Here is a 15,658-nt window from a genome sequence, read left to right as displayed (position 1 = left end):
ATATTCAGAATTCATTATTGAATGCTTAGCTGGAATGGTGTTTTTCCCCCATCATCCTATTTTTAAACCAGGTGTTAAACCGTAATTGTGCTACGGGTTTTCTACAAGAATGGCATGTTTGAACGGGCGCTGAACTAGTTTGGCTCAATTTAAGAAGTTTGACTTATCTTAAGATGTCTCATCCTGAAAACAAGCAAATATGCCAGCAAGTGTGTTAAGCAAATCTGCCCTAAAAACAAGAAAATGTGGCTGCCAGTGCATTGAACAAAAAAGTCAGTCTTCTTAAATGAAGTCAAAATGATCTTTTGAGAGGGTGTTAGATAAGTCTCTTCATACTAAAAACAATACCAAATATATATATATATATATATATATATATATATATATATATATATATATATATATATGTATATATATATATATATATATAAATCTTAATATAAGATTAATAACACAACATTACATTTTTTTATTTTTTTGCAGTGTGCTCATGGATCACAACCCTAAATATTCTGTGGCCCACTCCTGAACAGCCAGCAGACTCAAGACTGGACAGTTTGTTTTTCAGCACCAAACCCCCAAGAACAACTGCCCCCTGCCAGACCTGCCAGAGCTCCCTCAAGAGATTCACCATTCCTGGGACCGCCCCTACTTGGTTCAAGCTCAGGTGCAAGGCTTTGCAGCGTTTGCCTCGCTCTCCACAGCCTGGGCTTCTCCTCCCTGAAGTCGAGGAAGACATATTCAGCCATCTGTCAGTCCTAAAGGGCGCTCTACACCACACGGCTCTCAGTGCCAAGGACATCACCAAGCCCAGGAAGGCGTTCAACTTAAAAGCCTAAAAGTTGTGAAATGTTCAGCCATGGCTCAAGGCTGTGCACTGGGCTTTCTAATAGCCAAGTCCCTGCATCTATTGCTGACCTTGTCTGACCTCCCCAACAAAGATTGGTCCAGTCCAGTCTCACCCAATAGTCTGTTCGGCCAAGGTATCGCTACACTGAGAGCTAAGCAGGAAGCCACCCAGAAAGACACTGCTGCTGCTCTCCACTCAATGTTGCCACAAAGAGCTCTTATGTCACATGTCTTGTCACCGATGACCACCGCAGCTCAGAAGTCACGCAGTCGGTGACTCACGTTGTCATGACTTACTGCTCCACCCACAACAACATCGGTGTGAGCCACTCCGTCCTCCCCCACCACCTTCACCCACCCGGCCACATGTTCAAGAGGACCGCGAACACCAGACTCAGCCCCGGCCCATTGTCCCTGGTCTGAGCGAGGCTACCCCTTATGCTCATGTTCACTTTTCTGGTCACCGGCGTGCACAGTCACCTGGCTCCACAATAAGGTTTGAGTCACAAATTCCCCAACACCTGTAAGCCCCCACACAGCCACACTAGTCCCCTCTCTGCCTCTGTCGAGTTCCCAGGGTGTGCCGACGTGCATAATATCACCCCAATCATCGCACTTAGTCGCTCATCTGAACAATTGGCACATGTGCACAAGTCTCGATTTTGCATATTGGAAATAACAAAGCAGCCGTGGTAAAGTTTATATTCGAATATTCGAAGTTCGTTTGTTTATTAATATTAAAATTCGAATATATTCGAATATGTATTAATAATATTTTAACCATTAAATGTCTTCAGTGAGACCGATATTGGTATCAAACTTAAGTTCTATTTGTTCTGTCCACCAGAGGGCAGTGTATCAGTCAATGTCAATAGACTACGTGCACAAAAGGCTGAGTATTTATGCGTGTGTCAAAATTGTTATTATTGAGCATAGGGCTGGGCGATAAAACGATAGCGATATGTATCGCACATGTAATCGATATAAATAAAAAATACGTTCGATAGAACATTCATAATTAAAAGCAACACACACCTCCTGCCTTATGTTGTCCATAAATAAAATAGGCTAAATATATCTTGCATTGTAGTATGTCAAACTCTACCAGAGTAGGCGGTAGAAGTAGGCCTAACGTTACCTCAACACAGACTCTCCTTGCCCCGTGCACTCTCTTTCTCTCTCTCTCTCCCCCTCAACAGGCGCATCCCTCCTCAGCATGCACATTAATCGTGCAAGACGACTGGCTAAATTGCTATTAAATCCGGTTAGTATCATTAGCACGCTGCACGAATTTGTTCAAAACTACTGCATTCAAATTGACTGCTAAATTCTAATCATCTCAATCCCAATGCAAATGGAAAAGTATTTTCCAAGACTCAAACGGGCCTGTCCCAAGGAGAAAAAGTATTCAATTGAAACACACGTGGGGAAACTGAACAGTCTAACCATAGACTATGATAAACTAGCAAATTAAGCTAACGTTACTTTGTTTACAATATTTCCAGGCTTCAACCAGTGCTGCTTTTCATTCAGACTTATCTGCACATTTATTTATTTGAGTGTTTTTAATGATTGTGTTGCCATTTCTTTTCCCTGTTTGCTTTGATTGATAACTAAGGTAATTAAAATCAGAGGAAGGTTAAGTTTAAAATAAAAATGTCTATGTGGGAGCTGAGCTCACTAAGCGCGAACTAGCCAGGATGCTAACCTACAGGAGCCCAGATGGCCAATAATATCCTTGCTTATGAGCTCGCGATTTCACTTCAGAAGGCGTGAAAAAAACCTCGGAATCTGAATTGAAAACAACGTTTAGGCTACAACCAAATACATTTACAAAAAAATATTTCCATAGGCTACAGGTTCGAATATTAAGAGATCCCTAAAATTTGTTCGAATATCTTTAATTTTTAAAATAATCGAATTATATTCGAATAACGAAGTTCGGAGTCAAAGCCCTAGCTGGAAATGTAAGGCTGGCCTTTGCATACCTAAAGCAGTGGAAAGATTTCTGATATTGATAAAAGCCTTTCTAATCATTGTACCTCTGTTTGTGTATGTGTTTGAAGTGAGGCCCCATGTCTCCCCCTGCAGTGTCCCCTCAACATTTCTACCCCCTAGATCCTTGAAGACCTTACTTCAACTGAAGGTTTATTTTATGTATTTGTCAAATGAGAAGTGATAATCTAGTCATGTTTGGTATCATGTTAATGGTCTCTTTGTGAGAAGTACAAGGGTCTCGTAGGACAGTAAAGTAAATTCCCACTCTACAGGGATACTCATGACCTCCTGCTATCGTGATAAGAGAATACCCGTGATGATTCAAAAGGTCTTCAGATGTGAATAGTGTCTCCATGTACATTTCTATTTGATATGTAATTTGCTCCATAACATACAAGTGACAGACTTGGCAGCCTCTCTTCTCTTTTGCTCTTGGCTCTTTGCATTGCCCTGCTGGAGAGGCTGTTTCTCTGGCCTCTCTCTCTGACTCTCTCTTGCTTTCTTTCTCTCTCTCTCATTCTCCTTACTTTTGGGTTTACTTGTTTTCTTTACATTTGATGCATTCTTGTTTTATCTGGTGTATTTGACATTTGACTAACTTGTTTTGGTTATTTGGCTAAGTTTACTTTGTACAACTATCTAACTATCTAACTTGTAGCATGTTTGCCTATCTGGTTTTACTTTGCATTCAATGTAAAGCAACACCAAAGCACTTTTCCTCTTCAGTGCCCCTACAGGTTGGAAGCAGAATTGTCCATTACTGCTGTCGTAAATAATTTACCTTACCGCAGCCAACGTCGCACGCACATTATTTGTTTATCCAGCACCGGCTTTGGAAATAACAATGTCCACAGACAAGCTAGAGCATGATTTTATGAAAGTATGATGTATTGCGACATCAGAAGCACATCAAATTTGTAGTTTCTTATGTCTCATTCGAACTACAGATTCGCTACCCAATCTGGCAAACTTGCCGATAGAGGGCAGCAAAACGAATGCAGAAGTGCCGTTCACCCTGCTACGAGTTGATGAACCACAATTCTGGAAACATTATTTTAAGGTATAAAAGAAACTTTGGTGTTGCTTTAAGTGACATTGGTTAGATTTAAGTTTATGGTTTACTGGTTAATTCACCACCATTCATATATCTCTTCGCTTGTGCCATGTCACTACTCTGCTATTAGCTGATAAACTACTTTGGTAATATTAATTTTATGGAGCCAGATTAATAGCAGTTTCTCGCAATATTTACCACTACTTAGTCCTAAATGTTCAAGACCCGCTAAAACCTTCGCAACCAGAGCAGTTTTCTTCCTAAAGTGCATTTTGTGCCCGCTCACAGAAGTCATGTGAGAAAGGCAGAAATGGTTGGAAGAGCTAACCACCTGCAGGCCCGATTGACAGCATGCCAGCAATGGACAGGTATTTCTCCAAATTACAGCTCTGTCTGTAGCGGTCACAATGATATTATGTGCACAAAGGGAAATAATAGTTATTTTATCAAAATCCATTCAATCTATTTGATTGGTGCATATGTCTTTATATTTGGAATCATGTATTATCAAAGTGAAATGGTTCATAACAGATATCAACAGCATAAGCTACAAAGACAGTATTCATAGAAAATATTGATAGCGTCACACCGGTCTACCTGGAAGCAGATCAACTTATTTTGCTGAGGCACTGGCAAATTGAGTTCACTGTGGTGCCGGTTGATGCCCTCGCAATACTTTTGCGTTCCCTCCCTGGCAATGGTTTTACTTTTGCGTTCCCTCACAATAACTTTTGCTTTCCCTTGCAATAATTTTTGCATTTCCTCGCAATAAAGTTTGTGTTCCCTCACAATACAGCCTATGTTTATCAACCTACAAGCGAGTTGGCGAGCCTACTACATGAAAAATACGTTCCCTTTGAGTTGGATCTGCTCCAAACATGAATGGGTTGTCATTAGCCTGTGCTACACCTTTCCACCATTTTTTGTGAAAACTGTACCCGTAGTTTTCACTATATTGTTGACATACACTGCAGTAGTCTATGGTGCAGTAAATGGAAGCTCATTGATAGCACATACTGTATGCCACTAACGCATGGCCGCCGTCACCAGTATTGCCAGTACATTTCATTGTAGTACTAGTTTTCATACATGACTTAAGATTAGCCTACACTCAGTAAACATCACAAAAGGCTCTGCTGCGCAGAGAACAGTGTTTTTCCTTCCAATGTGTTATTCCCGATGCATTCTACTGTCAGTGACAGACGCAAGAGAACTAGTCAGAGGGGCCCGTCCAGTTTCACTCCACATATTGTGTCAATGTAGACTAGTTTATTTCAAAAACATTAACTTTCTTCCTCTTCATTTTGTAGCGGTGGCCACTGCTTCAGAATTAGGACAGGCACACAATATTGTCTGGGTGCATCAGGCTATAGGCCTACATGGCATCCGCTGGCTGGTGCTCACATCATCGCAGTTTAACAGAAAGCAGCAATACCAATCATATACTATACAAATAATACTAGTCAGAGGTTATTAGGGCCCGTCCAGTTTCACTCCACATATTGTGTTGATGTAGACTAGTTTATTGCAAAAACATTAACTTTCTTCTTCTGTTTCCTCCTCCTGTCTGTTTCCTCCTCCTGTCTAGTTTTATTCCATAAACATTTTCATAGATGTTAGTGACATATGTGCTACCAAGAGCTTCCATTTACTGCACCATAGGCTACTGAGGGAACACAAACTTTAATGCGAGGGAATGCAAAAGTTATTGTGAGGGAACGCAAAATCTTTGCGATGGAATGCAAAAACATTGCAAGGGAACAGAAAAGTATTGCGAGGGAACGCAAAACTATTGCTCTAAATGAATCCCCACCCTGACCCTACCCGGGCTCTGTACACTGCTGACTTAAAGCTGGGCGGTGCACCCATTTCAAAATGCTCTTGTTCCGTCTAAACAACCAACCAACAACTGAACACATACAGACGTCAGATGCCAAACAAATGAAATCAAAAGCAGATTACGCCTTACTCTGTTTGAAAAATTGCATAGCGATTTTAGCCAATTCACAGCACATTGTTACATCCCTATTGTATATGCCAGAGTCCTGCACAGGTTCGGGTACCCTCAGGTGACTGGTACCCTCAGGTGACGGGTTTAGTGATGTGTGTGCAGGGTGGTGTTTGAAGCCTAAATTAGGCAATTGCGTATTATAGCCACATCTGCTTTTAGAGTGGGAAAATGTTATCACTCGGAATGTTGAATTGTGGTAGCCTACTTTTGATCATGTAGGATAGGCCTTTCAACTTCAGCTGAAGTTAGATCTGCAGTGTTAATGGTCGTGTAACTAGGCTAGTTACCTCTGTAGCCTATGACCTGGCAAGAATTTTTTCTTAAATGTGGTAGATTTTAACTCGGGTGTGGGTTGGGTGTTGGTTTTATTTAATGCGGGCCGGGTCGGGTGCGGAACTCGCTCAGTTGTCGGAAAACGGGTCGAATGTGGTTTTAAACATGATGGGTACGGGTGGGTGCGGATTTAAAAAAATTGGACCTGTGCAGGACTGCTAAAAATACAAGCATTAGTAATTGGTAGTAACAATAGCCTCAATGCTTGACTCCATTAGGGATTCGCTTATGCTGGCCGATCAACTTCCTGTTTACGCTGCACATAGTAGGCTATGACAGAAAATTACAGATTACTGGTCTGTCAGTTTGAATACAGTAGGCCATTGCTAGTCGAACAAAATAGCTAATGTTACTGTATCTAACCAGTTCAGTAACATCAGTTGCTTGGTTAAGATGTAACATATTCACGTTAGCTATTTACCCTCATAGATGTTAATGCAGCTGACAATTTACATTTTAAACCCTTTCCCCGTTTGCTGAAGGGAGTGGCACACAATAGTCACACAGCAGTCTGTACAAAATACCCAAGTTTCACATTTTTTTCCCCCAAGTTTCACATGTTTTACAATTGGATCCCTTTTCCCAGATTTTTATTGCCTGTAGCCATTGGCTTCTCATACAGCATACAATTGATGATCTAGACCAGGGGTAAACGGAGATTCATTCTTTTCAAAGCACACAGTACAGTTTTAACAGTTTTACAGATGTTATCAGATGTTATCGCGGGCCACCAGAAATGTTTCCGCGGGCCGCACTTTGAGAACCTATGATCTAGACTATCCACACTTCTACATTTCAGCAGGTAATCTGGAATAATTCAGGCTTCAAAACCATACTTTAAAACAACAAACCATACCTTGGCATCCTTGGCATAATACAGTGTCCTCCCTCGCAGTTTGAAGTAACGTTTTTTCCAGCGTTGGAAAGAGCTTGTCTGCTTCAACAGTAAGCCTTCTTTCACACTTGTCTAGAGAAAATGCACAGGCAAAAACTAAGACACAAGCTTCCAGGAGTACTCCAATATTAAGCTAACCAAGGATGTGTTCCCTTTCAGTGAGACAATTTATGCATGTGGTAACTTTCATGAAAGAAAAAAAATGGTACTACTAAACTTTATGTGGCTTATTAAGGTGAAATAAGACAGTTTGTTTCACACAACTGTGTGTGTGTGTGTGTGTGTGTGTGTGTGTGTGTGTTTGTGTTTGTGTGTGTGTGTAATAATGTATTATAATTACTTTGCAGAAAACTGTTTTCACTTTGAGAAAAAAGAGGGTTTCTTGTAAATTCTTGTCAAAAAAGGCTAATTATATTGTCCGTTTTGCAGTCAGTTATTTCTCAGCATTGAACAGTGCAACTATATAAAACCTGATTGGATTAGATTATTATGACATGTACAGTAAACAGTTCACCCAATGTCATCAATCGGAATGATTTCAATCTGACTGAAAAAAACCTCTCCAGTTACATTCTGGGACTAGAAAGAAGTTAGTTTGTAGATTTTGAACACTTTATTAACAGTTTCCATATAATAGTAGTAATTATATAACAACAAATGACCATTCATAAAATATAACAGGGTTCCCACTCTTTCCTCAATGTCAAATTCAAGGACTTTTCAAGGACAAAGGACCCCTACACAGCCTTATAAGATGCAGATCAAGGTCGATTTTATCAATATGCACTAATTCAGTCCACGGTACAGTAGATAACTTTTGCTCATGTCCAAGCAGATGATTCAGGATACATTGGCAATCTTGTTTGAAGCTGCAGTCAGCAAGTCTTGCAGATAGAGAGGATTTAGCAAAAATGTTGAATGTTTAGAACTCTCATGCCCCTCTTCCACTGCCACCGAGCACCCTCCCATCGAGTTTGTGATCGTCAGTGCGTGTGCACTAGGGGTGGGCGATATGTAAGGGATAATGTATAGAACGCCGGTCATTATCGGGAAATAGGTCCTGACCGGGCGAACCGGACCCCGCTTATTACACGGCTACTTGCCAAAACGAAACAATAAACTCCCCACGATATGACTCTTTAGCCTACATAGCCTAGGCTATAGCCTATTTGTTACCGTTTCATCGTGGCATCGTGGCTTTTGCAGTGAACAAATAGTTCACTGAACTTGAATCAAACATTCTTTAGAACACAGCTGATCAACTGTCTGCTTTCACTTTTGAATGAAGTTCCAGTCCTTGCGTAGTGATATGAAATACAGGAATTAGAAGCACAAAACCCATTTTCTTTGACAGCAGTCTGTTATACTTAGCAACGGTCTGTTATTGAGAATTAGCAGACCACCGAACGTTGGGAAGGCCTATTCAAGTGAATGGAGCATTCTGCAGCATTATGAAGAGCTGTGTAATAAGGACAAATAATAATATCTCGATATTTTTTGTGATTTTGACGATAACGATAATTAGTCGATATCCTTTAATTTAATTAAATTTGTTTTTCAAAGTCTAAGTTTACTTTACATCTCATTATTTATGAATAGCATCACTACAATAACCTAACCTGTGACTTTGTAACCAAATCAACCAATGCATTGTCACTCATGACAAAATTCTGCCCCCACTTGTGTGTGTGGCAATGACATGATCTAGCCAGCTACATTAAAGAAGATAGGCCTAACAGCTTCCCAAGAGAAAGTCTGAAGCTGAAGTTCCTTTCAAAAGGATTCACTGTCAAACTAAGCAGACCAACAGAGTACAGTTTTATCCTTCAATGTTTTGTTTAAAGGAACCGTATGTAAGAAATGCATTTCAATTAATCATAAAGGGATTTTGGAGCAGCACACTCACTGCTCCACTCCACCCCTACAGTGGGTCCCAGTTAGGAATTGACACGTCATTGACACCATCAAGGTGATTCACGCAGCTGGGTGAAATGTAAGTACAACTGCAGCCGCTTGGGGGCAGCATAGTCCGCTGTGGCGTTCCACGGTCGAACCGGACGGAGCATTCGACAGCAAGGGCTGTGATTGGCCGAGTTTTCAGTGCGTTTCTCTGTGTTTTTAGCAGCCCCTGCAACATGCTAGTCCACTGTAGCCTATAAGCTTTGTACATAATGTTAAACATAGTTTTGGATTCAGTGGCAAGATGTCTTGATTGTACAGTGCCTGTCTCTCAGTAATGTTTTAAAATGAGAGCTTCGTCAGCTGGCAGTAGGCTACTTTGTCGGCAGTCATGAGAAGTTCGCTTGCTAACAGAACATAAATATGCTGCCCAGAAACCTCGTGAATAGTTCTGATTTGTTTTACTACACTAACGATGTTAAATATAGCCTTTGCCTACAGCATCTCCTTAACAGTAATGTTAACAAAATGACAGCATTCATATAACAAAGGAAAACGAATTCGGTCACTCAAGACTGTGCCACAGTAACCAGTGTAGGCTACAGTCCTACCCAATAGGCCTACTCAAAGCAGATAGCGTTGTCTGACGGTCGACTGGGTTAATGCGCGTATTTCCAGAACAGGTCTGCAACTTTCAGGCAGTTCGAATCTAGGCAGGACACAATGTATAAAGGCCTAGGCCTATTGTTATCATTTTTTACAAGGTGTTGCTCCTGGCAATACTTGTTTATAAGACGTTTGGTGATTTGGGGCAGCCGTGGCCCACTGGTTAGCACTCTGGACTTGTAACCGGAGGGTTGCCGGTTCGAGCCCCGACCAGTGGGCCGCGGCTGAAGTGCCCTTGAGCAAGGCACCTAACCCCTCACTGCTCCCCGAGCGCCGCCATTGTAGCAGGCAGCTCACTGCGCCGGGATTAGTGTGTGCTTCACCTCACTGTGTGTTCACTGTGTGCTGTTTGTGTTTCACTAATTCACCGATTGGGTTAAATGCAGAGACCAAATTTCTCTTACGGGATCAAAAAAGTATATATACTTATACTTATATACTAGTTGATAGCTGTTTTTGGGACACGTTAAACGTTCTTTATAATGAGCGCATACGGGGAGTAAAACGACTGTTACGCGCTGTTACAACTGTAGGCTACAATGATTGCAATACAAAAATATGTGCGTGTTAGTTTAGTTAGTTTTGTGATGTTTTGCACTTTTGCCTCATGTGTTTTCAGGTTTGAGGGCTTTTTTGGCAAGATTGACCTTGGTTAGACTCTGCATATGTTATTTCTCCGTATGGAAAATAAAGTCAATTTTCGACACACTATTATTAGTTTAATAACAAGTGTTCCTTGTTAAAACATGTGACTAGTGAAACTCAAATGATTTTAGAAATATTTAGCCAAAGCCAAAAAGTGTTTGAGAGAAGGAGAGACGCCGGTGCAGCTCAGATGTCTTCTTAATTTTCTTTATTCTTTAGTAAAAGGTGCAGAACATTATTAAACTTTGACTAATGTTTCGATGTTCGTTAGTCAAAAACATCGACACATCGAAACGTTAGTCAAAGTTTAATAATGTTCTGCACCTTTTACAAAAGAATAAAGAAAATTAAGAAGACATCTGAGCTGCACCGGCGTCTCTCCTTCTCTCTAAAATATCTGTCCTGGCCTGGTTGCACCGGATTGTCGCCAAACGACAGAAGCGTGGAGAACCCTCCTTTGTCTACCAAAAAGTGTTACTTTGTGCCCCGCGCTCCCCCACTGCTTGTGAAAGAAGGGGGTGGGGGAGGGGGGCTTAACGTGAAAAAGCTTATGTCCCAAAACGGCAACAAGTCATAGGCTACAGGAAGTGGGGGGAGGGTATGGGATGACCAGAGCCGTCTTCGCTGTGCTATTCAGAAAGCATCTTCTATTGTCTTTCCAGGCGCACACAGCTCGTTACCATATAGCCTATCGAGTGCCTTAACAGATAGGCTCTGCTCTTGGGTTTGGCCTCACAGCGAACTCAACCCTCTTGTTGCTTGCAGTTTGTTAAATAAAGTGATGCAGATTACATTATTTATTTCTGATTAATTGTGTCTTTTGATGTCTTTTGCAACATCTGCTTGTTAGGCTGGGCTACTGTCAATGTCCTGTACAGGCAGTGGTGGAGGAAGTACTGAATCTCAGTACTTAAGTAAAAGTACAAATACACAGAGAAATATTTACTTTAGTAAAAGTAAAAGTACTACAATGACAACCCTACTTAAGTAAAAGTAAAAAGTACCTGCTTTTAAATGTACTTTAAGTATTAAAAGTAAGTAAAAGTATTTGCATAAGGATTTATTCTCTTAATATCTATATTCTAAAAGAAAAAATAGTATGGGCTGTGGCATTTTAATTAAGCTAGTTTTAGGTTAGGCTATATTCGACTAGATAGTTTTAAGCTAATGCAATTGTGTTTACCATCTGTGGCCCAGTTTACATTCTGACCTACAATTCTAGAGACTGTAATTCCGGTTATCTACTAGGGTGATCTGCTGAGTAAATCATTCAGCAAAACACGAGAGCCTGAAGTTTAACAGGGTAGACCAGGGAAACGTCAGGTGGATCGTAATGGCAATTCTGCTGATTGAACAGAAAAGTTGCTGAGAAAGGTGAGTTTATGATTAGGTTCAGTTTCACTTGCGCAGACGCACATAGACATTGAATGAGCGCTCCCCCCCCCCCCCAATTGTAGGCTATGCCTCTTTATTTGATCACACACAATTAAGAAATATTTCCTAATCTGGAAAATGCTACGTTTTTTTTCGGCCAGCGGTTCTATAAAAGTCTACCATTCATTTGTGCCGCAAATGATCAGGGGCCGGTTCCCCAAAACGATCTTATCGCTAAGTAGTTCTTAACCTATTCCTTAACCTCTCTCTTAACGTTATGGCATGATTCCCGACACGTTCGTACGCTAAGTATATCTTCTGTAAGTCACACTTTCGTAAGGTTGGTCTGGACCATTCGTAAGCTCTCTCTTAGCGTTGTTTGAGCTCTCAAGGCGCTAGTCGCCGCCACTGTGCAGCAGTCTTTAATCAGCGCAGCGCAGTACAAGTCAAACTATGGTACAGTATGTTGATGATGTTATGGCTCAACGATGATTTTATGTTATGGACATTTTAAGACTAATAATAAAATATGTTCGCAATGGATGCAGGCCTATTTATGAAGTTTACTTTATTTGGTATCAGAACTAATATGGTGGTAAGCCTAGGCTATTTCGTAATGTCATTAAAGCGTTCAAATTGGCAATCACTTTTTATAATTAAAAGCTGGCAAAGAATTTGCCTCTAAATGCCTAAGATCTATAAATGGGTAAGCATGGTGGTGTCCAGTAAGCGACCAACTAGGCCTATGGCAGCGATCCAACGTGTCAAAATTTTTGAATCAAAAACGGCGCCGGCCGCGGAGCCGTGTAGTCCATGTCGCTCCATAGCTCTTTTTAGTTGCTGTTGCACAAGTTATTCCGAAAGCTGGAAAACGGTGTCATCTTGTGCAAGCTCACCTCGTCCAGCAAAACTTCAAGTTCCTCTGACGAGAAGCTTGGTGCCCTTTTTTACGTTGCTTCCCCACCCTACTGTATCTAAATGTCTCTCTGTTCATTGTAGATAGGTTGCTTTTAATTGAAAACATTAACCAATGGCAGTAATTTTTTTAATTTGAACCTTGAATTTCCCCTGGGGATCAATAAAGTATCTATCTATCTATCTATCTATCTATCTATCTATCTATCAATACCGCATTAAACAGAAGTAACTGCAGCTGCTTGCCAATCAATTATAATTGTAAGGTACCTTACCATTAATATAAAAGTGTATTACATCATTTTAAGAAGTTGTTAAATCCATGTCAAGAAGCGGCACAAGTGGCACAACGGGATAAGGAGGGTGGATGATTAGCGAGGGATAGGCCTACCCCGTTAGTCTACCTGTCACAACATATCGTGTGAACATATTACTGACAATTTGATAATAGTTTATATTTTACTGATAACTTAAACTATGTTAAAATAAATGTTACTGGAATAATTTGAGGAATGTTTCATTTGCATAGAACGTGTTGTGTTTCTTAACGCCGTCATGCACCTTCACGTGAAGTAGAAAATCGATTCCTGAGCAATCGATGTCAACTAATTCAGCACCTTCACTTGGGACAGCGCCTTTATAACGTTGAACGTAAGAGGCAGCGTGTTAAGAAGCTTCCTAAGGGACACTTCGGGGAACACACTTAGGAACATAAACAACTTTGGTAAGATATATCTTTTGAGTCTTCTTAGCGCGCTAAGAGTGAGCGTTATCGGGGAACCGGCCCCTGGTCTGTTTGAGATTGTATTTAGAAATGTGACAATCAACTGTTGTACAACGGAAGATGGAGGAAGGCATCATATCAACATATGTCTATATACATTGTCTGTGAGCCCTCACTACCCGGTGGTGGGAGTATATTGAATTGATGAGCGTGGCAGGGGAGAGACTGTGTACAAATGGAATACGTTGCTGCAGTGACATGGCAGAGTGGGTGGAGTGAAATGTCAATTTGGGTTTGTCAAATGATGTACAGGTTTCCTTAATTTCCTTCGGGATCAATAACGGATCTCTATTTATCTATCTATCTATCTATCTATATGAAATGATTTATGTCACGCTTTTGAGAATGTGTTCGATGGAGCTGTGTTCGATTCAGGAGCAATACTGAGAACAAGGGGGTAATCACATGGGTAAGGGACTATGTTTCTAAGGCTAGAAATAAGACAGACTTGGTTTATCACTCATGCTTGGATTTGATGTATCAAGGATTTAACAACACGAGACTTAAAGCTGCAGTTGGCAAGTCTGACAGATTGAGGGGACTCTCATGCCCCTTCCCTACCACCAAGCACCCTCTCATTGAGTTTGTGCTCGTCAGTGCGCACCAGACTGCACCAGACTGTGATTGACAGTCAGATCTCACACAGCCCTGGATTGGACCAGAAGAACCGGGAGCTGTGGATTTTTGCAAAACAAATAACAGGCTCTAGGTAGAGGTAGAAGTGCAGGTTTTTTTCTAAAACCGGCTGATTTATGTTTTTCTGTCGGAGCATAGTGTCGGTTTCAGTGAATATGATCAATTTAACAATATATGCATGTGTGGATTTTGTTTTCTTGGTTTGCTACAAGCTACAGTCAGTGAGACTCTTTAAGCATAACACCACAGAGCATGAAGAAAGTCCTGTGTTGTCAACACAGGATTTTCTCCATACAGTATATTTCTTAATATACTTTACTTTTGACAGAACATGTAGGCAGACTCGAAATAGAAAGTTGACACAGCTGTGCACCTCAATGTCAGATTGGAGCTTGCCACTATAAGTAAGTCTCAGGCAGCATGTTTCCTCTGCTAAAAATAGACACCATTCCCCTATATGCAGGATTTTTTCTATTCATGTCATATTTATAGATGGATGGAAGAGAAAGGAGCATTGCTTCCAGGTTTCTGGCCCCTGTTTAACATTGTAGAAGGACACAATGATGTGACATGACACATGAACTTTACTGACAAAAACATGTTGACAGGATAGCCCTCTAGGTTAGCAGTTGTTCTAATTCCTACTGCTGCAGCCCTTATGATTGGGTCACATGACCTTTTAGTGGATATTAGTTAATGTTTTTTAACAAACAGAACAGACATGATTTGCTTAGGTTATCTCATACCATTCATACAGGCTAACTCTAACTCTATTGTATGCCTATCTATATAACTGTCTGGAATAATCCTTTTAATCAATAGCCACCCTCCCAGCCTCTACTTTACAACAGGGACCATATTTTGAATGAACAATGTATGCACTAGCAATGTATTAAGGGTAAAGAATGTCTGTATTGACCAGGAGTTATAGTCTAGACTGCTCCCATTATATAATTCTTAATAATAAAAATGCCTGACTTTAGAATATGGAACCAATTCTAATAAGTACATTCTGCAGAGGTATTACTGATGATAATGTGCTTGCTACCAAAGAACCAGGTTCCACTTTAGAATGGGAGCCAATCTCCCAGTTATTAAGTGCTATTTCACACAGCAACCTGGGCAGTGAAATGCAGCAATGAGGTTGAGCCATACACTTGCTTATTCTACAACTGTTCTCCTACTATTTGGGATTTATTCAGACAGTATACAAGTAGGTTATGCATATTCTATTTTGGTACTTACTACTAATTAGTATGTAGAGATCAAGGCTTACAAGGTCATTATTAAGATTATATCAATAATAAAGGCCTAATTCGTCATGAACAAGAAATGTGTGAATACACACCTAACAAATGGTTAATGTTGCCTAACACATGCCTTACAAGTCACTAATACAGGTATTAATTAGGTATGTATTGGTGGCTAACATGTGAACCTTAAAATAAAGTGTTACCGATTTGTCTATATTATTCATAGGTATCCAGACAAAGGTGCCTCTTCTCAGTGTAGGCACTGGAATAAATTCTGGTATACCAGACTCACCACTGGCGTCTACACCAATAAAGGGCCCAGGCTGTCGACCTAGCAAGAGACCAC

The 15,658-nt window shown here is 40.7% G+C and overlaps 1 protein-coding gene across 3 annotated transcripts in view; it reads right to left on the bottom strand.

Annotated features, from left to right (window-relative positions):
• dgkh (diacylglycerol kinase, eta) overlaps positions 1-15,658 on the bottom strand; it is a 174,102-nt gene that overhangs the window by 127,416 nt on the left and 31,028 nt on the right. For all 3 annotated transcript variants that reach the window (XM_042068970.1, XM_042068969.1, XM_042068971.1), the window contains one exon: positions 7,102-7,212. In XM_042068970.1, coding sequence (XP_041924904.1) covers positions 7,102-7,212 — 111 coding nt within the window. The remainder of the gene's footprint in view (positions 1-7,101; positions 7,213-15,658) is intronic.

The sequence above is a fragment of the Alosa sapidissima genome, chromosome 2 (assembly GCF_018492685.1).
Source record: "Alosa sapidissima isolate fAloSap1 chromosome 2, fAloSap1.pri, whole genome shotgun sequence".
Classification (NCBI taxonomy): Eukaryota; Metazoa; Chordata; class Actinopteri; order Clupeiformes; family Clupeidae; genus Alosa; species Alosa sapidissima.
This window is presented reverse-complemented; position numbering and strand designations above follow the sequence as displayed.